This window comes from Thamnophis sirtalis, unplaced genomic scaffold (genome assembly GCF_051295495.1).
Source record: "Thamnophis sirtalis isolate CommonGarterSnake01/CBP01778 unplaced genomic scaffold, rThaSir2_p1.2 scaffold_1, whole genome shotgun sequence".
Classification (NCBI taxonomy): Eukaryota; Metazoa; Chordata; class Lepidosauria; order Squamata; family Natricidae; genus Thamnophis; species Thamnophis sirtalis.
In genome coordinates this window covers 79,320,627-79,346,926 of record NW_028261381.1, presented here as the reverse complement: position 1 = coordinate 79,346,926, position 26,300 = coordinate 79,320,627, and the positions used below count along the sequence as shown (strand labels likewise).

At 39.6% G+C, this 26,300-nt stretch overlaps 1 protein-coding gene across 1 annotated transcript; it reads right to left on the bottom strand.

Annotated features, from left to right (window-relative positions):
* Positions 1-11: 11 nt before the first annotated feature.
* Positions 12-25,506, bottom strand: UEVLD (UEV and lactate/malate dehyrogenase domains). The gene is made up of 12 exons (XM_014075357.2): positions 25,369-25,506; positions 22,643-22,727; positions 21,294-21,359; positions 19,175-19,338; positions 17,403-17,538; positions 7,111-7,229; positions 6,583-6,688; positions 5,864-6,034; positions 3,577-3,750; positions 2,430-2,508; positions 2,082-2,205; positions 12-1,218 (listed from the first exon to the last, which is right to left on the bottom strand). The coding sequence occupies exons 1-12, from the start codon at positions 25,408-25,410 to the stop codon at positions 1,054-1,056; spliced, it is 1,431 nt and encodes a 476-aa protein (XP_013930832.2). The 5' UTR covers positions 25,411-25,506; the 3' UTR covers positions 12-1,053.
* Positions 25,507-26,300: the final 794 nt, after the last annotated feature.

Genomic DNA, 26,300 nt, shown 5'->3' with positions numbered 1-26,300 from the left:
AGCAAAAGATGTACATCAGATACCATACGCTTTATTAATATCTCATCAAGGTTTTTTTCCATATCATAATTTTTAGAAAAATAATTAAGGAAAAATGGCAAAATCATTGTAGGCATATACTTAATTACACAATAACATTTCATTAAATATTGTGAGGCAAATGTTTTTGCATTGCTAAAAGCTTAGTGCAATATTAGAACTGAGCAGCCAAAATACATTAAAACCTAACCACTGCATAATAATGAATAGTGCATTTACATGTTGTTCCTGTCCCTTTCCAAGAGCATGGATCCAGCTTCAAGAGAAAGATTGCTTTGGTAGGTCCTCCTTAGTTTTAGGGTGGGATAAAGGAGGATAAACAAAGTATGTTCTGTGCCTAAAAGAGAAAGAATCCTGCTTTTTCTCTGGGTCTTGGGAGCCAATAGTGCAGCTATAATGCTAATATTTTTAATGGTCTTCACCCAAGACTTTCCCCTAAAAATCTTTAGAATCTATACAGAACACTTTGAGAACTCTATTTAGACATATTGAGCCTAAAGTAATATTTGTGCAATGGCAACTTCAGATGACTGATTTGGTAGCGTAAACATTTAAAAAAAAACCATAAATATCAGTTGATCATGAACATTGATTTTAGACAATACTGTGCTGCTGTTTCTAAGAAATGTATATTATCTATATACAGTCAACAACATATGGAAAAATAAATATCTAATGGTGATACATTACCTCTGACTGCCTAAAATCTCTGATTAAAATAAAAGTTTATTTAAGAGAACAAAGTTGAATAGTAGTATTGAAGGCCACAGCATAATGAGGAAAGGGCAAAGAAATACAGTCATTTATGATAAGAAAATATCGCCATGGCCATTAACATAAATGTTAAATGTTCCCTAGCCTAAATGTTTTTTTTTACTAATTTTAATTATCATATAATAATATACACTAAAGTTTCCACACTGTGAGAATTTGATGTTGGACCCAGTTGGTTGTTAGTATCTTTTCTGCAAATCTCAAATATTTTAAGAACAAAAATCTACGGTTCCTTGACAGTCAGAGCTTCAGTTGCTGTTGAAGGTCACTGACAGATGTAGCACTGGTTTGAAGTTTTTCAACTACATTATCCTCTTCCACAGGCTTCATCATTTCAATTACACCGCTGATTCCAAGTACACAAGGCATACTTAAAAATACTTCACTGTTTATATTATAACATCCCTAGAAGAAGAAGAAAAAAACATGAGCATAATATTTTTACATGTATCTGGATTTCATCAAAGGTATATAAAATATAAGGCACTTTGGGCTTGAATTTTACATATGCCAGTCACTAATACTTGTAAGATTTTAATAAACCTGCAAGAAATTACACAATTTAGATGTATTTTTATCTGAGCTATAAAATCCCAGATTGACACTCGATTACAGCAAAGAGATAGAGAAACTAATTCTTTGCTCTTATTTAGTGACTGCCTGGAACTACAGTATTTCAAGTGATTTATAGCATATAAGCCTCAAAAAACCCAAAGTGAAAATTTTCTGCTTTAAATCACATTGGCTTTTTAAACCATATTAGTTATCAAAAGGTATGACCAAAATAAGCCAGCAAAAATACTAATCATTTTAGTGTCTGACCTTTATTGCTGAGAAATATAATTTATTCTGTTCAAAGTGAATTGAACATTTCCAATTAAGTATTTTTTTAAAAGTTTTTAAAAATGGCTGACAGCAACCAACGAAGAGGAACTTTGACACCTAAAATGAAAAGGTGCTGGACCAATTTCTGATGCTGCCATGATGGCCACTGTAGCAACACAAACCATGAAAATAGCAAATTTATTTTCAAATGAAAGTTGAAAACAATATTTCCACATTGAATCAAAAACACCCAAAATCAGCTGGCTTCTGCTATGGGATATATAGGACAAGAAGAAATGATTAGCCAGGTATCCTCAATCCCAAACCAGGGTCACCTATAGATTCATAATCCTTTTTTTTCCCTTTCTTCTAATGTTTTTCGATTGTTATCTATAGACTTAACATTCAGTCTTTTTCAAAAGTAAAATCAGTTTCCTGCTTACCTTCACCATAGTTGATACAGAATGTATTTTTCTTTTATCATTCAATATAGTGTCAGTCAGATCAGCTATTGACAGACCAACAGACCAAGACCTTTGGCCTTTTCCTTTCAGAATTTGCATGGCTCTAAATACAAGACATACATCTAAGCATTACATTCTTTTCAATATCCACATATTTGCACCAGAGCTGTTGTTATAGTTAAATAATGTAGATTGTGCTACTCAGATACAGGTGAATATTTATATTTGGGCTACAATCCTATACCAGCTTACATAAAAGTTCCATTAAAATAAGCGTCATTTCCTTCTAAATACATAGATGTTTTGATAGAGAAATAGATGTTTTACCTGTTAGTCAACACCTGTTGATCATTTGTTAACTTATCACCAGGATGATTTATCACTGAATTAGAACTCCATGCTGCCACTGCATAAGACAATTGCAATTAATTTTCTTTTTCAAACGTTTGGATAGTTAGATAATGCGTCTTGGTTTTCAACCTATGTACTTTGTAGTCTATCGTGTCATGCTAATAGAGGTACAATACGGTCTCTAATTTCTCCTATTAGCTATTAATTACAGCAGAGGTTGGCAAATGTTCTAAACTAGACTTCATTTACCAATTGCCTAGACCAGTGTTTTTCAACCACTGTGCCGCGGCACACTAGTGTGCCGTGACATAGTGTAAGGTGTGCCATGGGAAAAACACTTTATATATAGTCAATATAGGCACAGAGTTAAAATTTTTTAACATTTTCTAATGGTGGTGTGCCTCGTGATTTTTTTCATGAAAAAAGTGTGCCTTTGCACAAAAAAGGTTGAAAAACACTGGCCTAGACCAATTGCAGCAACCATTTGAAGTTATAATGGTGATGAAAAAAATAACTGCAACTGTGTATTTACTATCTGCAGTATCCCTCAGTCGTGTGATCACCATTGTAAACAGAATATGTTGTTCTGTGCCTGACCCATTGTTTATCTTTTCCCCCCTTGCGGAGCAGAAAGATTAAGGAAGGATTATAATAGAGTAAGCAAGGGAATATACATCAAAAGGAATGTAAACATTCAGTATATTTCCCATTGTGTGCCTCTAACTCTCTTGTAATCTCTCTAATCTTCCTACTCTATGAAGGAAGGAGAGAGAAAATGGATCAGGCCCAGGAGGAATTGTTTAAACATTTATTCCTTCTTGCTAATTATCCCAGAACCAGGGCGAGCATTTCAAAGAGTGAAAAAGTGAAGAAAATGAAAGCATAGTTGCAGTCACTTGATTTCCCACTTAGTAATGGCTTTGTTAAATGACCAATTTCTAGTACCAATTGTGATCACTAAAAAAGGACTCCCCTACATTTTCGTTTTATAAAATTGTATCTTCAGCATAAATTTCATTTTTTTCTCAAATAAATATAAAAGTGCTCATTTATGTTCTAATTCAAAGAGGAAAGAAAATGTAAAATGTAGATTCCTAAATCATACAGCAGTTCCCAGTTTTACCTTTGTTTACTCCTTGTTCACCGATAATCCAATTGTCTTTACTTCTGCTTTGGGCTTTCAACAGATTTGTAATAACATACTGGAATCTTGCTGAATCCAAATTGCAACCAATTCCAATTACTCTGCTTTTGGGAAATCCACTCAGCTTCCATGACACATAGGTCATTATTTCTACTGTAGTTGTGATAAAAAATACATTAAGAAAATTAAAAAAATATTTTAAATCAATGTAAAATAGTGGTTTTTAATGATTTTTGTATTTAAATTCCATTTTTAAGCTTAAGAAAAATTATACTGTTGTTTGGACAACTCTTTGGGATAAGGAAGTGGAATGGTGTGCTATGTAATAGGCACATACATCTATTAATTTCTATGATTGCTGAGGAATCAGAGGTTCTACTATTTCTCTGTGAACAGCTGCAGGATGTCAATAACAGGTCAGGATTTCTTGCATAATGAGAAGGTTTCATCACCATAAAGATTCGATTGTGTTGGAGAAAAAATGTGAAAGGACTAAGTTTAGTATTATTTATTATCTATCCATTAGACTTTGGATAACACATACTATTGAAGTTTCTTGTATCTTCACCCATTCTCATTTATGGCACAGATATAATTCTCAAAATAAATAGGGAGCAAACAGTACTGCTGGTGGTACCTAGATAGGTAATGAAATGTCTACAAACAAACAAGGAACCAAGCTCAGAGAACACCAAGGACCTCACCCTGAACTACAGATTGGAATCTTCTATTTAATTCAGAACTGGAGACGGAGCCTTTGGGGAGGTCTCTGATAAACTAACAGTCCATATGTCAACTATTAGATGTACCATATAATTTGGAAAACAGCAATTATGCATTTTATCTATTGCTTTTGTTATTTTGGGGGTGGGGGTCATTTTTAATTATGTTCCTCTACAGTAGCAAGCAAGCAAAAAAAAAAAAAGCAACCTCTTCCAAAATCTTTCCAAGAAACTGTAAGAACATATGCAGGCAGTTACCAGGATTGACCCAAATGTCTGCACAAATACACCAAAGCAGGCACAACAATATGTCTTTAGAAAAGCCAACATCCACAGGGAGTCAAAAAGTCATTACATTTTGTTGCAATGATGCAATTGAAGCCCTGCTCCTTTTGTATGTGCACCAACACTATATACATATCTACACTTCCTTCTACAGATGCCCTGAATAAAGCTCATAGTAATTGGTCCATGTTAGGTTCCAAACAGCAAGAACTGTTCCTATGTAATTGGATTTTTAAATTATTCTTTCCAGAATTTACATAATTTATGTAAATAAATTGTTACAATTGTCAAAATTCCCTTCAACATCAAACATTTGTCCTTCCCTATTCTGCTGATGCCTTTCTTCAAATCAGAATTGGTGCCATCCACTGATTTCAATGAACCCTCCCAATAAATTAGGCAGTCTTAAAAATATTAATTATGCTTCTTAATAGGAGGCAAACTGAAAAAAAAAGCCATCTTTGCAATATTAAATACCCAGAAAATATTTGAAAAGTCTGGCTGGAAGCACAAAAATGGTGAAAAGACATTTAATTCACGTAATATGGGCTGTTATCATTTCATTTTGGCTTAATATCCTTAACGTTTTTAATATAATATTACAAAGATCAGCATCATTTAAATATGTGAATTGAACTTCATGGACCAAACTCAAAAAGCATGGCTACAAGTAACATGGATTTATGGATTTATCAAGCAGGGAAAGCAGCAAAAATATTACTGTTCAATGTTAGAAAAATAGCATAACCCATCTTTACAATCTTGGATTGTCACTATTCACTTTTTGTATATGAACAGAACAGAAAGAGAAAGGTAGTTAAGGTGTTAACAAATTAGCTGATTTTTTTGTAAGTGGTATACCATGTTTCTGCTCTTTATTTCTGTGCTTGTGTTTGTATAGTTTTGTTATTTTAAAAGATTGTAATCCTGCTACTACTTTATTGGAGATAAGCAATGGAGTTGAATCATGCAACAAACCACACAACCTTTATATAATATTTGGAATCAGAAAAATCTATTGAGGTTTTTAAATTGCCTAAAAGGAAATTTCCAATAACCATTCAATAAAACCACCAATAGATTTTTTTTTAAATTGGCCTAATACTTGATACTGTTATTTTGTGATTGAGAATTATGACAAAATAAGATTCCTCTTACTCCTCATTAAGAAGATGTCAAAAAACCTAAGATAATATCAATTGCAAATCATATCTTGTGATTGAATTCATAGAATTATATTAATCTTTGTTATACAGTACCTGGTTGTGAAGAAATAAGCAGTACACTGTCTTGACTGTAATGAGCTATTGAGGGAATAATGCCTCTGAACAGTTCCACATTGCTCTGTACAACCTCCAGATAGGACTGAGCATTGCCTAGAGAATTAACTGTAACCACCACCAATTTTGAGTCCGCTGATGCAGAAAAATCTACAAAAATATAAAGAATTGCAAATTATTGTTGAATATATCTTATTTTCAAGAATGGCATTAAAAAAAAAACTATGATAATCCATGGCTTATTTTCCTGACTTGAGATAAATAGGTAAACGTATCACTTACAACCACTTCCTACTTATATGGTTAACAGAGGAATTATTAATACTACTGAAATTGAACTAATGTCAAAAATTCATAGAGAATTCAGTCTATTATATAGTAATGTCTCTTTACACGTAACCCTTCCTATGTTCTGCCCTTTGTGGAATGCAGATAGAAATCTCACAAAGAATATAACATGGATTAATATTTCATATATGTAATAACTGAGTATGCTTTGTCTGTATTTGCTGAGCTCTGGGATGACTACATTAACCAATTTACATGTATATAGGCTTCTCCACACAGTACAAGCTATGCCCAAGACTAAAGCACTGAAGTGAAAGAAACTTTCAAAAAAAATTGCACCCCACAGAACAGACGAAGTGCATACTTCAGTTTGCAATATTGCTAGAAAATACTGAACACTATAACACTACCTCGACTAATTTCCACCTTTGGCAAGTCAAAGATTTCTAGGTCCATTGTTCCTCCTTTCACTGTAGCTTCTGAGCAGTCCAAGACAACCACTTTGTCAGCAACATCCTAAATTGATTCAAAAGAAAGAAAGAAAATGTTTTTCCTCAAAGCAAATACAAATTGTATCCTGAGAATAATTCTATGGGATTCAATCCAATAAGAATAACAACAGTACAAAAGGTTAAGTAGTTTTTTTTGTAAAATATCACACAAACTAAAAAGAAAGCAAAAATAAATTCCTAATGCATCTAATAAAAAAGACAGAGTTCATAAGTATTTATAATGAGGTTAGATGGAAAACGTCTCCTAATGAATATACACAGAAATGCATTATTAATCTCTAATAAACCATAATTTAGAAGACATTTATGGAGAAAATATTCTGTGAATATGGTCTCAAATATTCCCCTACTCCAATTATTTTATTACAATATAAATTGGAATACAAAATAGAAACAAGCATAACAGTAATTATAGAAAGTGCATACCTTTGCTGAAATAGCCAAAATACAAGCAAGGCCCAGATCTCCAGCCCCAACGATTGTAACTTTGCGTAATCCTCCATCATTTTTGTTTCCTTCTCCCTTTAATTGTCCATTGTTTTCACCTAAAAACCATATGCCATTTATATAAACAATTATGCATTGTCTTAAATGCTGACACTCAATAAAAATAATTTTTAAAATGCTTTGGTCTGGATAACTGTAATTATGGTACTTTGAAAAATTAAAAAAAGTTATGCAAACAAATCCTATGCATGGATGTTTACTTAAACGTAAATTTGCTGTGTTCTATTTATCTTACCCTCAGATAACATGCAAGGGATTGCAACGTGATTTTTTTAGGTTAAAAAAGAAATACTGTTGTTGGAACTAATGGGAGCTTTGTATCCATTCCAATCTAAGCTGTGGGAAGGGCAAAGACTTTCCTCTCTGTATGTTCCAATTTGGCAAAGGCTATTCCATTCTAACCATTTGTTACACAAAAAATTGATCGATATAAGCAATACCAAACTCAAAAATACATTAATAGATTGAATTAGTGATTCTAACAATAGAAAAGTGGACAGCTCAATTAAAGATTTGGGGGTAGAAACCAATGTTCAGCGTTCATCACTCAATTTATGTGATGCTCAGTGTTCATCACCCTATTGATGTGATTACAGTGACGTGCGGTGAGGTTTATGGCTGGTGAGGCAAGCAGGCAAAAGCCGCCCTAGGTCGGACACAGCAGCAGGGCTTTCGGACGCCCCGGCGCTGTGTTCACCATAGAGGTGGGCGTCCTGAAAGGCCCGCCGCTGTGTCCGACATAGAGGCATCCCGCCTCTATCGCGGACACAATGCCGGGGCGTCCGAAAGCCCTGCCACTATGTCCGACATAGGGCGGCTTTTGCCCGCTTGCCTCACCAGCCATAAACTTCACCGCACGTCACTGCCAGAGATGTATCCAGCAACAGACAGATTGTTGTGGTCCAGCATCCCCAATCAATAGGCCCTCTTTTAGGAATTCTGAATCTCTTTTGCCCTGATAGATTCAAGAGTTTACTTGGCCAACTATTTTGCTGAAGGCCAAAGGCTCCTCCAACTCCTTGGGATTCTCCTGGTCTTTGTCAGTATAGGGACTTTCCAGAGGGGCAGAGCAGAGGGGCAGGTTGAGTTTTCACATCTAGCAGAAATTTCCCATTCCTGCCTTGCACCAAAGTCACTCCTCTCCCATCTAATAGTGACACTGCTGAAATGAAGAACTTGGAGGCACTGTTTCTTCTAAGGTGCGCGGCTGCGCGGCCGCGCACATGGCAAGAAACCCCCGCGCAGAGGTTTCTAACTGCCGCGCAGATTTCTTTCAAAGTAAACGTAGGGAAGTCCTTTGCAGGCAGCTAGAACTGGCCGCCCGCAAAGGACCTCCCCAAACTTGTTTCAGCAGCAGCTCTCAGCCTGGACGGCAGTGTCATGCAGGCTGTGGAAGGAGGGGGAGGAGGAGGGAACCAAAGAGAGGCTTTTACCGAGTCTGCGCCCCACAGCCAGGACCGTCCTTGCGCCTCAAGCCGCGCTTCTTCCTGCAAAGCCCTTCTGGCGTCAAACGGAACTCTCAGGTTGCCCGAAGGGCTTTGCAGGAAGAAACGCGGCTTGAGGCGCAAGGACGGTCCTGGCTGTGGGGCGCAGACCCGGTAAAAGCCTCTCTTTGGTTCCCTTCTCCTCCTCCTCCTCCTCCTCCTCCTTCTTTCTGGAGCCCCTTCCTCAAAGATTTGGTACCAAAGCAATGGCGGTGAGGAAGTTGTGTCTTTTGGATTTTGCACTGTTGTCTTTTCAATGGTTCTCAGACTGGTTGAACCTTTAGCAGCTGGGGTGATATTCTTTACTGTTAAGGTTACAATTGGATGTGTTGGACGAATCTTAAAAGATGAAACTTTTATTAAAACGTTTGACTTAACTAAAAACGTCTTCCTTTTTCTTCTTCTTCTTAAATATGATTTATTTATTTATTTTTACTTCAGAAGTTTGATGACCATTGTACAAACTAATCCAACCTAAATGTAGAGGAGGAGAAGAAGGGGAGGGGATTTAAAAAGAGCAGAGGAAAAAGAAAAGAAAGCATGAAGAAAACATAAAGAAAGGGATGGGAGGGAGGGAAGGAAGGAAGGCACTTTATGTTGAAACAGAAAATATTATATAAGGAAGAAAATGGAAATAACTTAGGAAGGAAGGAAGGAAGGAAGGACGGAAGGAAGGAAGGAAGGAAGGAAGGAAGGAAGGAAGAAACAAAGACTGTTGAAACAGAAAAGATAATATAAGGAAGAAAATGGAAAGACGTATAGGAAGGAAGGAAGGAAAAAAGGAAGACAATGTTGAAATGGAAAAGAATATAAGGAAGAAAATGGAAAAAAGTATAGGAAGAAAGGAAGAAATGTACTTAATATTGAAACAGGCAAGGGAATGAAGGAAAAAATATTGGAAGGATTGAAAGAAGGAAGGAAGAATGGAAGGAACAAAGACAATGTTGAAATGGAAAAGAATATAAGGAAAAAAATGGAAAAATGTTAGGAAGGAAGAATTACACTTAATATTGAAACAATTGAATATAATGAAGGAAAAGGAAACAGGAATAAGGGAGGGACGGAGGACTTCAGCTCCCAGAATTTCCCTGGCTGAAGAATTATGGGAACTGAAGTCCACCCCTCGTAAAGTGACCAAGGCTGGGAAAAGAATCCGCACTAGGGACAACGCAAGCTATGCTTCACCCCGTCAGTCCATCTTAGTGTGCAAGAAAGACATCAGACAATGCCATAGTTGCTATGGTAGCATTTGGCTATGAGCAGCGATGCTCTCCTGGTCTTTATGGGTGGGAGGGGGGCAGTTGAGCTGTGATGCTAATTCCCTCGTGGGAACACAGAGGGTGGGAGAAGAGAACCAAAGAAATTCAAACTCCAAGATTCTGGAGTGGAGAATAAGGGGATCAACTTTGTCTAAATGATATTGACATATAAAGAACGGTTGTAGGAACTGGGTATGTCCAGTTTGATGAAAAGAAGGACTAGGGGAGACATGATAGCAGTCTTCCAATATCTCAGGGGTTGCTCCAAAGAAGAGGGAGTCAAACTATTCTCCAAGGCACCTGAAGGCTGGACAAGAAGCAATGGATGGAAACTAATCAAGGAGAGAAGCAACCTAGAACTAAGGATAAATTTCCTGACAGTGAGAACAATTAACCAATGGACCAACTTGCCTCCAGAAGTTGGGAATGCTCCAACACTGGAAGTTTTAAAGAAGATTTTGGATAACCGTTTGTCTTAAGTAGTGTAGGGTTTCCTGCCTAGGCAGGGGGTTGGACTAGAAGACCTCCAAGGTCCCTTCTGTCATTCTATTCTACGATTAGGGGACTGGAGGCTAAAACATATGAAGAATGGTTGCAAGAACTGGGTATAATGAAAAGAAGGAATTGGGGAGACATGATAGCAGTCTTCCAATATCTCAGGGGTTGCCACAAAAAAAGAGGGAGTCAAGCTATTCTCCAAAGCACCTGAGGGCAGGACAAGAAGCAATGGGTGGAAACTAATCAAGGAGAGAAGAAACTTAGAACTAAGGAGAAAATTCCTAACAGTTAAAACAATTAACGGAACAGCTTGCCTCCAGAAGTTGTGAATGCCCCAACACTGGAAGTCTTTAAGAAGATGTGGGATAGCCATTTGTCTTAAGTGGTGTAGGGTTTCCTGCCTAAGCAGGGAGTTGGACTAGAAGACCTCCAAGGTCCCTTCCAATTCTATTTCTATTGTATTCTCTATATTCTATTCTTTCTCTATTCTATTCTAATCTCTTCTGAACTAAATGTTTATCTAGAACTCAAATAAATAGCTGCTTTTTGGTTTTATTTTTTTTAATATTTATCAGTCTCTCTTTTATTCCATACTTCTGGTTGAAAGACTATTCTATGTCATGCTAAACAAATGCATATTCTAGTGGCGGCGGGAGCTCGTTGGCATCTTCAGCAGCAGCCCTGCCTCCTGTGAAAAAACCGAAGATGGAGCAGATCCACGCAGATGACGTTGCTGCAACATCACTGGAGGAGGAATTCTGGGAGTTGAAGTCCACAAGTCTTAAAGCTGTCAGGTTTGAAGACCCCTGGGGTTTTTTTCCTAAAGGGTTAGGGGTGCGAGGGTCTTGTAACTTGACAGCTTTAAGACTTGCACGCTTCAATGCCAGAGTTTCTGAGCCAACATTTTGGTTGCTAAGCAGGACCGTTGTTAAGTGATACTGATATTATATAACACTTTTAATTAAGCGGGTACCTTGAATAAACATAACTTTGAGTTTCAAATAATACTGATTTCGTTGTTGTCTTAGGTGACATCTGTGAAAAAAATTCAGGTGCTCAGGCATGAAAATGTGCCGCTCAAACACTATACTTTTCCGCTCACACTGAAAAAATTTAGAGGGAACATTGCTTGGAGGTAGCCAGGAAAAAGTTTTTTAAATTGGGGGGGGGGGGGCTTTGATAGAATGTAGATGGGAGTTTCCTTTGACTTCCAATGTAGCAATAGATAAAAAATAATCAATTCATAAAAATGCAATATAAAACTGTGGGAAGAGGAAAAACATCAAAAGATTCAATATTAAAATTAATTAGAAATTTGAAAAAAATGACTAATATGTAACCGGGTGGGGACGGAATCTTCATTTAATGAATTGAAAATGGAGCTGATTTTCAACATTATACATACGTGGATGGATGGATGGATGGATGGATGGATGGATGGATGGATAGTGATGGTGGTGGTGGTGGTGGTGGTGGTGGTGGTGGTGGTGGTGGTGTGTGTGTGTGTGTGTGTGTGTGTGTGTGTGTGTAGCTCATCAGAAAGAGATCCAACCCTGGAAATAAGGAAGAATTTCCTCACAGTGAGAACCGTTAAGCAGTGGAACAGTTTGTTTCCAAGACTTGTTTGTGCTCCATTCTTGAAATTTTCAGGAAAAGATTGGGCAATCATTTGCCTGAGATGTTAGGAGGAACCCTTCCTTGGGCAGGGAGTCGGACTAAAAGTCGCTTCTGCCCTAGGATGCCATGATTCCCTCCGTGCTTTGTGCCACAATGATGGTGCTTCTCTGTTGTTCATGAACCAACAACTTCCCACATGAAACACACAGGCTAAAAGGCCACAAAGGGAACCAGCCACTGGCCACTCCTAGACCCAGGTGAATTGCCCTCCTTGGGTGGGTATAGAATATGGCCATTATTTACTTGGTTGCCAAGGGAACCAGATTGTCAGTTTCCCTGAAAAGCCACTAGCCAGTGCCCAGCTGCCCATTCTCCCTTTGTGCAGTGAAAGGACGTGCAACTAGTTGGTCATGGCTCTCAGAAGGCTCTTCAGAGTAAGTGTGGCCATCTCAGCTGTCAAGAAACTGGCAGCAGGGGAGAAAGTTATGCTTCTCAACTCTTCTGACTGATTCACAGCTATTTCTCTTCTCTTCACAGAACATCCGGAAAAGGTGTTCGTGTTAAGTCCTCCCGTGCCAGCCGATGGGAGGGGCCGGAGCAGCCGCAAGCTGATTGGCTGCGATGCACCAGCCAGCTGGAGCTAGACGTGGCGAGCGTCTATTGGCTGACCAACTGACAGTTCCGTATATAAAGAGCTGTCAGTTGGCCGGGAGTGGTCCACATTCTGAATCCTCCTAGTTACCAGACCTGTATTGAATAAAGCTGTGAAAACCGTTACTGCAGCCTCAAGCCTGGTTATTTAAAAGTTTGCACCTTTTCTGTTGTCTGAAGAGCAACGTTGAAGAACTTTCTGTGCCTCCTGACAGGTACCCCCTTTTCCTTAAACCCTGGGCATGGTGGGGCACCATTGTTGGACTGCAGAGTCTGTAAGAGCCTCTCACCAAATGGCTTTCTGTCCAGAAGGGGCTTCAGGGCAAAAAGATGGGCAAGGTGACTGGTTGGGCTGAGAAAGGAGATGTTAGATGGATGTTTTTTGACATGTTACCTTCTTCTTTTGGTCAGGAACTGAAAGACCAGCGGGGAGAATGGGAGACACATCATGTGTCTGATGGCGTCACATCTTCCTCTCCTGGGGTAAGGATGCTTCTGCAAGAACGCCAGTTCATGCTTCAAAACCGGGTGAGGGAAGGGAGGAATTCCCACTTGGGGGGAACCTGGCCAGCCCAGAAAGCTGAAGAAGGGGTCCTTGGATTCATGGGATGATCTTGATGGCTCAGAAGGGAAGATCCTGGGAAATACTAAAGAGGAGCCATTTTGAGTCTCTTCTTATCAGCCACATTTCCCATGATCTGCTGTCTCTTTGCCCTCTATAATGCAGCCCTTCTTCCCGGGGAAGATAAACATGCTGAGGACTTTTAATTTACAATAAACAATTGTTTCTTGTAGGTTGTGATGGGTGGTCCTGCCACCGCCCGGAGTCCCAGGAAGGAAGATGTCAGGCCAGCTCTCATTTCATTGAGGTTAGTGTTCTCAGCTGAGGGATTCTGAAGCCCCCAAGAGAAGGGCTAGAAGAAAGGTTGGCAGAAGGCAGGCATCTCTACCCTCTGCCTCTACCTCTGCTAACAGAAGAATGACTTTGGTCTCTCCCCAGAAATGAGAGCTGTTTGAAAAGACGCCGCGGCTACCTACAATTTGGGAGACCTGCACTGAGTCGGTAAGGCCAGACCAGCTCCTCCCCATGGTAGTGGCAGAAGCCCTGACTCTGTGCATTGGTTAAAATGCCAAGAGACGGAATATTTGCGTTCTTATTGCAGGATCCATCGGAAGAATTCCATCCGATGGGGATGGCTCTGAGCCCAGGGGATGTGCAGGAGGGAAGTGGTGACTGGCTTTCAGGGTAGGTATCACTTCGGAGGGTAAAACACTTGCAGAGGGGAGGCATCTCAGGGGAATCCCACTGGGGAAGGGTTCCTAGAGCTTCCACATGACCACTCTTATAAAAGGGCCCGGGGCTTCTTTTGATCTTTGGCCCTTTTGTTTTCTCCCCCCAGAGAGGAAAGGCAGGAATACCGCAGGCCGTGGCTGTCCACCGTTTTGGAGACCTCCACTGAGTTGGTAAGGACTGGACAGTTCCTCCCTATGTAAAAAGAAGAAGCCCTGTCTCTGTGGATTTCTTAATATGCTAACAGACAAAATCTTGATATTTTGATTCCAGGAACCACAGGACTAACCAGTGGAGGAGAAGCTCTCTCCTGGGCAGGGCACCTCTTCTCCAGAGGTAAGAAAGTTTTGGCAATGGGGCCGATGGTTAGGGTTAGGGTTAGGGCTATGCCACGACTGCTGATGGGAGTGGGAGAAATTTCTAAGCTTAAAGCTTGCAAAGGCTCTCTTGCTGTTGGCCCCTAGGACCTGAATGCACCCTATCTTCTAGCAATATTATTGGGATGCAGAAAGCTTAGGATTTAGCCTCTATATTGTTATTTGCAGGATTCGCTGACCGTCCTGTTGGGCTCCAGGACCAGCAGCCTCTGTGAGGTGGACTCCCTTGCTGACCTTCTGGAGGAAGAATCTGAGGATAGCTGGGACCAGGATGCAGAGGCCAGCTCTTCCAGTCCATGGGTAAGAAAGACAAAGTGTTTTCAGTTGGGCAGGGATAGAGTCCTCTAGTCAGTTCTCCTAACCCGAGGGAACTGTGCTGGAGCGCTCTGGGCAGTGGAGCAAGGGAACACCCGGCCCTTGGGACAAGGTACTTAGTCTAACTACAGTATATGTACCCAAGCTCTGGTGTGACTGTTCCTTTGCTGCAAAGCATCAGGGACCGGTGTTCTAAATGGGAAATGTAATCCCCATTCAATAGTCCCTTTTTTAAGGAATTCTGAGTTTCGTTTCTCTGATTACTTAAGAGGAATCATTGTTGTTCACAGGATTCTCCAGAGGAAGAAGACACTCTGGAGGATCTCAGCAGCCTGGAAGAGGTATGAGCCCCACAGATAGGAAGGTGTCCAATATGCTACCTGGGAAGAGCGGAGGGCAAGTACAAGTAGCTATACAAAGAACAACATGGTACTAATAATAGTCTTTGATTCCTCCCCCAGATGCTTCCTCAAATTCCCCTCCAGAGGTCAGCCTGGAGGAGGAGGAACAAGGCCCAGGCACCTCGGGAGGTGAGTTGGTCAATGGTCCCAAGCAGCCTGTCAAGAGTGATTTGGCTGAAACAACAGCTGCCACATGGCAGCCCTGAGGCTTCAGGTGGGGAAAGCAGGCAGCTGCCAGCTTGCTAGTAATGAGGAGGAGGAATTGCCTTCTGCACCTCAACCAAGAACTTTTAGGGGACAGAAAAGCCAGGAGTAGTGAAGGTCAGCTGCATTACTTGCAAGGAGCCAGTCTCTCCCTTCTTGATGGGCTGCACCAGAAGCTGTCTCTTTAGCCCAGCAGACAGACAGATGAGATGCTGGGAATGTGTTCATGAGCAGTGGGTTGGACTAGAAGACCTCCTAGATCCCTTCTAATTCTGTTGTTCTGTCTGCCTACAGGACGCCTTCAGCAATGGAGGCTATGCAGCTGTAGGACAGAATCTCCCGACCTACAAAGCCCTGCATGGCGATTTCCCATTAAATGTTGTTGTTGTTGTTATTGTTATTGTTGTTGTTCTTGTTTGTTCTTAGTTTCTTCAATTTGTTATTTTATTTATATTGTTATTTATATTTGTTTTATTTATATTGTTAAATTTTGTTTATATTGTTAAAAATAAAAGCAATGGTTAAAAAAAGTTTAAAGGGCTCAAGTGTCTATACACCAATGCACAGAGTATGAGGAATAAACAGGGTGAATTAGAAATTCAAGTAAATGAGGGCAGATACGATATTGTTGACATTACAGAAACTTGGTGGGATGAAACCCACAAATGGAACATACAGCTAGAAGGATTTAAATTATTTAAAAGACATAGACCAAATAAAAGAGGAGGTGGAGTTGCACTATATATAAGAAATAACTACATCTCTACAGAAATAGCACAATGATGATGAGAACTATCTTGAATGCATTGGGGTCAATATTAAAGGTTGGGGGGAAATGACATTGCCATAGGTCTCTACTACAGGCCACCCAACCAAGCAGAGGAAGTAGATGAACTTTTTGCTAGTCAGCTAACTAAGGTATGTAGGAAGCACACCACAATAGTAATGGGGGATTTTAACTACCATGACATCAACTGAGAAACAAACTCTGCACCAAGTGGAAGATCCAACAGGTTCCTTACAAACCTAGCAGACCCTAGCAGACAACTTTGTTTCCCAAAAAGTGGAGAAGGGAACAAGGGGATCAGCCATATTGGACTTAATTCTCACTAACAGAGAGGAAATGATAGGTGTTGAAGCCACGGGAATCCTGGGGGCAAGTGACCATGCAATATTGGAATTCAACATTATGCAAACACAAGTAGTAGAACAAAAACAAACTAGAGTTTTGAACTTTTTATGAATTGATTATTTTTTATCTATTACTACATTGGAAGTCAAAGGAAACTCCCATCTACATTCTATCAAAGCCCCCCCCCCTCCCCAATTAAAAAACCTCTTCCTGGCTACCTCCAAGTTCTTCATTTCAGCCTGACATTGGACAGTGCATTCATCAATGCTGGCTCAGTAGTAGCTTGATAATGGGAAGGGGAAGTTGGACCTTTGAGATATTTTTCATGGAGATAAAGGAATACGAATTACCAAAACAATGAAAAAATACAGATTGGCCCACTTTCAAAAAGGGGACAGGTTGCCCCTCTCCCATCAAAACAGCAGGGAGAAATGGAAAGGAGTTTTGACAGCATAGATTCCACAACATAGGCATCTCATCTGAAAGTGCTGGAATTTTTGTATACCTTTAAATTTCCTTCTAATAAATAGAGGAACTTAAGAGTCCTTTGATTTTTGCTCCTTGATTAACTGCTTCCAGTTCAGACTAAAAGGACTGAAGTCTGAGCAAAAGAAAGGTTGTGCCAAACATTTTCTAGATCAGGCATGTCCAACCTTCTGGCTTGCCTGAGCTGTATTGAACGAAAAAGAATTGCCTTGGGCCGCATATAAAATATGTAATATAGTCAATATTTATAAATATCACTACAAATCATATAATGTTAAAAGTTGCAATTGTGTGGACGATATTACTAACTGCCCAGGGCCTCATACAGTCCTTTGGCCATGGGTTGCACACAACTGTTCCAAATCCTATGCTTTGCAATTAATAATATAATAGTTTACTAATTTGGACTTCCAGGAAAATCCAAAACAAAATTATCAAGATATTATGAATTATACACACAAATAACAGATGATAAGTTTTCAGAAAAGATGAATACCTTCCACAATTTTTGTGATATAAGAAAGTAGGTCCATCTGTCTGGCTTCATCAGAAGATGATAATGCATATAAGGGGAGTTCCTCTTCAAATTTTGTGCTCATTTCCTGTAATAATCCTATAATTACTGACTGTGGCTGTAATAAATACAGGAAAAATCATAAATTATTTATATTACAGATATACTACTTAAAACATTCTCTAGTAAAATTTTAAGATAGCCCTTTAGATATCTAAACTGCTTGGGAATATGAGGCATCACTGACACAAAAATATTGGAATACGTGTCAAAACAGTATTTTTCTTCATTGTTTCATGACCCATTTTCCAATGATTCCCTAGGGACAAGTATAATAAAGTAAGAGCACAGGAGCAGGGCTATACAGATGGGAGTGCCCTGACTCACCTAGCTAGAATTACAAAAGGTCAAGATCATATTTTAATACTGTTGCTGACTGAGTCCTTAATTTTTTTAATGAACGAGTTATTTTATTCATTCAGAGCTGAGATGCCACTGAAGTCCCATTTTGGTGCCTGACACTGTGAGGATTTAGTGGAAGGAAACAGAACCCTAACAGGTTTTGTACACTGGAGTTCTCTTTCAGCTCTAGTGATTACTGTGAATGAAAAGACACCATTCCTGAAGTAGATCCACAATTTACAGGCCCTTCTGGACACACAGCTCCTGGTGATGGATATAACCAAGGGGGCTGTTACCCAGCTTTGGCTTATGTATAAGTTGTGACCTTCCCTGGCACAAGAGGACCTTAAAACATTGACTCATGGTTTCTTTATCATCTATCTACACTACTACAATGAACTCTACTTGGGGCTGCCTTTAAAAATTATCCAAAAGCTTCAGTTGGTACATAATAGAGTAGCCCACATGCTCACTGGTAAATATTGCTGGGAACCTATCATGCCTATATTGCAGTGGTGGGTTGCAGGCAGTATGCATCTTCTTACAGAAGTTAGGTTGACCATTATAATTGTGCCAGGAGAAGCAGCTGATGGTTCTCCATTTTTGGGAAGTCAGGGAGTCAGTGTTCAGAAGGCACCCAGTCCTTTAGAGTGGCCTTGAACTAAACTCCCAAAGGTGCTTTTTCAGGAGGCAACTGGACTTTCTTGTTTTTTATTTTTTGAAGATGTTTCACTTCTCAAAAGAAAAAACAAGAAAGTCCAGTTGCCTCCTGAAAAAGCACCTTTAGGACAACCATGACCTGGATGACTAAGAATGTCTACAGACCTTGAACTTAAGGTTAGATCTGCTCCTGCCTTCCTCACCTTTTGGAAGATGCTGGATACCACTTTTTTTCCAGAGATATTTGAGTTGTAACACCACTTTTGGTACTATATGTTTATTGCTTTTATTCCTTTCCTGTGTTTCTGTATTTTTATTTTGTTGTATTGGTAAAGTTGCTTAAATAGTAGTAAAATAAAAACCAAACAAATAAAGGATGGATAGATGGATGGATGATGGATTAAAAAAAGGCATGGTTTGGGGATAAAATCTCCATCTGCTCCTGAGTAACAGTGGTTAACTTGACTTTGTTAATAAGGAACCTGAAAACCTAATACCATCCATTCTACATGTATTACAATAACCATTTTGTATTCAAATAAATTATATTTTATCTCATATTGCACATATTTATGTATGTAATTATATGTGGAAAAAAGATAACTGCTATTAAGAGGTATAAGGGTATATCACCTTTATATAAATTTTAATAATACTTATAATTTTATGTGATGCATTTATCTAATTCTTACATGGCTCCAGGCTTGTAGATATGGCAGATAAATCCTTCCACGGACATCGACATGTTTTCCTACAGAAATTCCCATGTTAGCAGTTGGGTTTAGAAAACAAATGGGTGGAGCAAAAGGATAAGAATCTAAAATCCATATGCAAATTGGAATGTTATAAATGTTACCTGTCAAAATACAAAATAATAATCTGGTTAGCAAAGATTCCATGTAGTCTCTGCTTCTCATTTCAGCTAGCAGAGAGAATGAATCCCCTACCCTTCATGACAGGGATGGAAAATCAGTACCCCGACCCCCACCCCCAAGTTGAAGCTGCTCCTTAACTCCTGTTGATTTTCCAGGAAGAGAATTAAAACTCTACTCTTCTGAAGAGACACTGCAGCATATATGACATATGAGTTGTAGATTTGTTATTCAGTGGGTATTTACTATTGGATTTGTGTTAAAATTGTTAACTTTTGATACTGAAAACTGATTTGCTAACTGGATAATTACTGGCTGTTATTTGTTGTAAATTCAGTTTAAGATGATAGCAAACCCAGGCAGGTTTCATGAATAGGTAATTTGATTTGGGATGGGAATAAACTTCCTTCCCAGGGGTGGGTTCCGGCAGTCACTACTGGTTCGCTCGTGGGCACGCTCCACGGGCGCGCTTTATGTGCATTGAATGCACATGCACAGTACAATAAAAATTGTTCTGCGCATGCGCAGAAGCAAAAACCAAGATGGCAGTGCCTATGGCACCGCCCAGAGAATCGGTTCGGGGATGTGGCAACCCAGGCCACCAAACCACTACCAGTTCGGCCAAACCAGTCCGAACCAGTAGGAACCCACCACTGTTCCTTCCTCAGGCTGCTTTATGAGGGGCAGGGTGTATGCTGCTGTCCACTTCAGCCTGGGTTAATGTGAGGGTCCCTGTAGTTCCATTCTGAACCACTAGGGTTTGTCACTGAGCTTGCTACTCGGGCTACCTAACCAAGAGGACCTAGTATCAAGTCTATCTTGGAGTTCTTATTGTGCACCCTCTTCCATGAAGTTTCAGCCTCTATTGCTGGACTTCTTTGGTGGGGCATCTGCACTGTAGCTTCTTCAGCAGGTCTTTCCTGATGGACCTTTTTGGTATCTCTTTCCTTTCTTTGATAGCTCCATGATCTCTTCTGAAGTCTATTGCTATATCTTTGGGATAGCTGCTACATTAATTATAGCCAAAAACTGATTTTTTTTTAGATTCCATCCATGGACTTTCTCTGGACAATGTCCCTCCACAAACCTCTGCTGCTTCTATAGCACTGTGGCAGGTCTGTTACTTTAACTGCTGCTGAATCTCCTCCTGACCTTCACACTGCTTTATCTCCCTGTAGTTCCACTATTGCAGCATCAGCTTCATGCTTAGCCAGCTGCAGATTTTTTTTTCATTTTCTGCTGCTTAATTTTCACTATTAAAGCTTAATCAAAAAAAAGTCTTTCCAGCTCCCTTGCTAAGAAACTTCAGCATTCGTTTTATTTATTTTGTTACTTAGTAGATTCATAAGGCTATCTAGCTTAAGTAATGTGACTTTTTGTCCCAAAGGTGCTTTTTTTTTTCAAGAAGCAACTGGACTTTCTAGTTTTTCTTTGAAGACTTTGTGTCAGGATTTCACATTTAGTCTCTCATCCAAGAAGCTTCTTCAGCTCTCCTCCATCCAGTCAGAGCTGAAGAAGCTTCTGGGATGAGAAGTGAAAAACCAGGAAAGTCCAGTTTCTCTTAAACTCTTTAAAAAAAAGCACCTTTGGGACAACCATGACTTGGATGAATCTCCATAAATCTGACTTTTTGTTTCTTACTTCAGACTTCAAGGGAAAAAAGACCTCTAATGGTGCTGTACTATATATTCCTGCTTTTTATTTTATCAAAGCCATCGACATAAGTAGACTAGGAAGGGCTTCATGTGCTGATCCAGACCCTTTCCTTGAGAATATGCTACTAAAGTTGCTTTATTATATTAGCTGCTTATTGTGGTAAGCTTTTTTCTAGCCTTTGATTGAAGCAACATATAATTTTGGTATCTAAATACATTTCAAAATATATTATTTGAAATCTTCAAATAACAAGAAATACAAAGGAAACATTCCTTGAACTCACCCTTATATTTTACTGGAACAGTACTAGTAAAGTTCAGAAGGTCTTTCTGGGATCCATCCTTAAAAGCTGAAATTCAAAACATTATATCACTATGGATTTAATTTTTCCTTTTAGAATTGTTCCTAATTTAGTACTTATGTATTGTTCCTAACATTTCAAAACAGCTAAAACAGTCATTTGTTTTATTAATTTTTTAAAATGTGTGTCTCTGTGTGTATTAAGGCACTGAACTAGAAAGCAGGAGACCATGAGTTCAAATCCTGCCTTGGCCATGAAACCCAGCTAGGTGACTTTGGACCAGCCATTCTCTCTCAGGCCAATCCACCTGACAAGGTTACTGTTGTGGGGAAAACAGGAGGCGGAAGGTGTGTTGGATATGTTTGCCACCCTGAGTTATTTGTAAAAATAATAAATGCAGGATAAAAATAAATAAATAAATGCATTACACATGCATACGTACACACAAATAGAAATTACATAGAATTTCAAAGCATTATAATAGGACATAAAAAGTAAATTCAGCAAACACAGATTTCCTAAGGCAACATAATGCTACAGAATATCTATTCAAAAATACAGGGATGCTAATTTTAAAAAATAGCATATAAATATACATTTTGTTCTACTGTGCCATTGTTGTAAAGGTTATAATAGTAAAAGTGATCAATTAACTGCTGAAAATTGAAGAAAAATATACAGCAAAATTGCAATCCCATGCATACTGCCCAAATAATTGAAAGGAAACAGTGGGTATAATTCCTAATAAATACATTATAGTATTAATATGCATGTTCCACTATTATACTGTTAATGCAGAACACACTTCAAGTGGCTAAATAATAGCCACATACAGTGTATTAATATTCAGCATTTATTTAACTTTATTCATCTGATTTATAAGATCTCCCAATTAAAAAAAATTGCAGGTACAGATAGTCCTCATCTTACAACCACAACTGAGCCCAAAATTTATGTTGCTAAGTGAGAAATTTGTTAAGTGAGTTTTGCCTCATTTTATGACTTTTCTTGCCACATTTGTTAAGCGAATCACTGTAGTTGTTAAATTAGTTGTTAACTGAATCTGGTTTCCCCATTGCCTTTGCTGGCAGAAAGTTGGAAAAAGAGATTAGATGACCCCGGGACACTGCAACCGTTATAAATGCAAGTTAGTTGACAAGTGGCTGAATTTTGATCCCATGATCATGGGGGTTGCTGCAACAGTCATAAGTGTGAAAAATGGTCATAAGTCACTTTTTTCAGTGCTGTTGCAACTTCAAATAGTCACTAAGCAAATTGTTGTAAGCCAAGAACTACCTGTAATCTATCTATCCCCAAAATAGGAATCTTACTGTAGGTGCTCATTGTGAATTTGATGTTGGGATACAACTCGTTTATGTGCTTCAGTTCTTCTATGGTCAGATCTCGGAATTTATACTGGAGACATAAGAAAGACAGTTTTAATTATCTTAAATATGAACTACAGGGCCATGTAAAAGAAAATGTCTAAACAGCCACTAGGATTACACAAGAATTCAACACACCAGGGGTGAAATGTAGCAGGTTCTGACAGGTTCTGGGGAACCGGTAGTGGAAATTTTGAGTAGTTCGGAGAACCAGCAAATGTCACCTCTGGCTGGCCCCAGAGTGGAGTGGGAATGGAGATTTTGCAATATCCTTCCCCCAGGAATGGAGAGGGAATGGGGATTTTGCGGTATCCTTCCCCTACCATGCCCACCAAGCCACGCCCACAGAACCGGTAGTAAAAAAAAATTGAACTTCATCACTGCAACACACATATATCTGGAATTCTTCATTGAGCAAAATTCCTAGGGAATGTGGGAAAGGGGTCGTGAAAGGGTGATTTGATAATAAAATCAGGATCTCTATCTGGTCAAAATGTTTTAACAGAATTTAGGAGGATCTATAGACCTTAAATGGATTAGAAGACTTCAAATGAGATGGGGAGGGATCACAATACACCTGACCACATTGTCAATGCTGCACCTGGCTCTTACAGGAGCTTATTTTGTATGAGACTCTTATGACAACATTCAATACACAATCCTGTGGCATGTTTGCTGCAAATCATGCTCCGACCATAGACTTCACAAGCAGCAGTAAGCAATAGAGGATACACTTTCATAGCAAAGTTTGTATTAAGTATATAAAATCATCATCCTAAACCATAAAGGATGTTTATGATTTGGGCTTAGAGCACTTAGAGAGCTATCCAATCCACAGGTTTCTGAGCCAGCAGAAATAGCATGTCAGCATAAACTGTGCTCCTATTCTCTGTCCTTACTCAGCAATAGTAACAAAGCTGTCTTTATATACTGCAGGCTAAATTAAGGAAAAGAATTGGCGGATGCCCTCAGATTTGTTTTCCCTTCCCCTTGCAAGTAGGGGATCAACAACCATTCATTCTCCCTAACATGAGATGGGAGGGGGGAATCAGGTAAATGAGGTTGGTGCTTACAACAATGAATTTAGTCATCTGGCCAATTGCCTTAGAGTTTGTGAATGTGCAGTGACATACCCCTTATTCAGCTCAATGTTTCAGTCACTCAGGTTATTTGTGAATAGAGGCTCATTCTCATTCTCCTCACTGCTACCTGGGTACCAAAACAGAGAGCAGTTGGGCATGGAGAAAGGGTACAGGATCAAGTGGGACATAATAATGCTCAAGCAATGTGCCTCACCTATCTTGGAAGAATCCAGAAGTGCTTTTTCAAGAGGCAACTGGACTTTCTGGTTTGTCTTTGAAGACATTTCGCTTCTTAAGCAAGAAGCTTCTTCAGCTCTGACTGGATGGTGGGGGATGGGGGATTCAATTCCCCACCATCCAGTCACAGCTGAAGAAGCTTCTTAGATGAGAATTAAAACATCTTTAAAAAAAACCACTGAAAGTCCAGTTGCCTCTTGAAAAAGCACCTTTGGGACAACCATGGTCTGGATGCCTGAGAATCTCCATAGAAATCTCAAAAGGAGTTCTAAGAAAAGTCTATTTTAAAAAAAGAAGCAGCTAGGAAGGACTTAATGGTATCTCAACTGCACCCTGGGGATAAGAGACAGTAACACCACCAGGACAGAGCAGAAAAAGGCTGTTTCTGTGATATATACATACACTCCAATTATTTGGGGGCATGAGAAGCAGCATGAACTATGAATTGCATGCATACCCCGTTGTGATTTATTCAATAGAAATTTAGGCAATTTCAACATTGTGTTAATTACTGGGTCCATCAGGAGATCAGCTTAATAGAAAGAGATCGTTCATCAAACAAGCATGTCCTATTGTAATAATGATGAATCTGTGATTTCTATTCCCAAAACAAAAGAAAGGTGATGGGATTCAATGGTATATAAATTATTGAGGAGGAAATAGCGAACATTTAAAGCGGAAAGGGAAAAAAAAAACCTAACGCCACAGGGTTGAGGAAACCTCGCAAAAACATGTACCATTCACTGCGGCTGAACAGGGAAGATGGGGTCCCGTAGCTTATGCACTATAGAACGGGAAGAAATCGAATACAAGAGGGAAAGAGAGCAAAGGAAGCATGATCCAATGCAATACTTTTCAATGAAGGAGAATATTTATGGCTCAGGGTTGAAATGAGGAGTCCTTGCTGCTCTTTGAGCTTGCTTGTTTTCTTGCAGAACTTTCATTACCCTAACTAGGTAACGAGAGCGCTAGTTACAGTAACGTTACCTAGTAACTAGGTACCTAGTTGCCTAGATATATGTTACCTAGTTAGGGTAATGAAACGTCTGCAAGAAAACAAGCAAGCTCAGACAGCACTAAGGAGCCCTCAATGTTTTTCAAACTTAGCAACTTTAAAATGTGTGGACTTCAATTCCCACCCCCCACCCCCAACCAGCCATGTTAGAATTCTGGGAGTTGAAGTCCACAACATCTTAAAGCTGCCAAGTTTGGAAAAAACAAAAACATTGATTTAATCGATTCAGCCAGTCGCTCCCTCTCCCTTCAAAGCCAGGGAAGGTGCTCCAAAATTGGGACGCCGAAACCAGCGCTCGCGCTTCTAAAACTCTTCCTCCTCCCACTTTCGCCGCTTGCCTTGCTCAGCCACTTCCGCAACTTCTCCTCCGAGAACTCCATGGTTCGCTCTCCCAGAGGGTTCGGAGGCGCCGGCAGCGCTTCCTCTTACTGTCAGACAGAGAGAAGACGGCAAGCGGCAAGGTCCAATTAGTCGAGCAATTTGCAGGGCAGGGCAAGACGGGGCAGGGCAGGACGGGGCAGGGCAGGGCTACAGCGGGCGCGTCTGTTCTGTTCGCGCTGCTCAGGTGAGAGAAGCAGCTACGCGCAGATCTTCTCCTTCTGGGAATGCTGAAAAGTCAGACTGTGGCTCAGGTGGCCGTAAAAAACGTCGGAGCGAATCAGCTGTTCGAGCTATCTTGGTTCGAATCGAACTGGGACTCGTTCCCCTGCGGCATTCTCCACTAGACGAACTGCATACCAGCCCTAATTAAAAGACATTACCTGGCATAGGATTTTCCCCCGTGACACAGCTACCTCTGAAAAAGATACTTGTCTGGCCTGGCTGTAAACTAATATACAGGGAATCCTCGATTTACACAACAGTTCATTTAGTGACGGTTCAAAGTTAACAATGGCACTGGGGGAAAAAAGTGACATGACCATTTTTCACACTTAAGATCCTTGCAGCATCCCCATGGTCACGTCATCAAAATTAAAATTTGGGCAACTGACTCATATTTATGACGGTTGCAGAATCCCAAGGTCATGCGATCCCCTTTTGTGACCTTCTGACAAGCAAAGTCAATGGGGACGTCAGGTTCACTTAACAACAGGGTCACTAACGTAACAACTGCAATGATTCACTTAATAACTGTGGCATGAAGGATCGTAAAATGGAGCAAAATTCATTTAACAAATTTCTCACTTAACAACATAAATGTTGGGCTCAAATGTGATCATACATCAAGGACTTCTTATATATAGAAGGCAGCCTCCCTAACCAAGCAAAG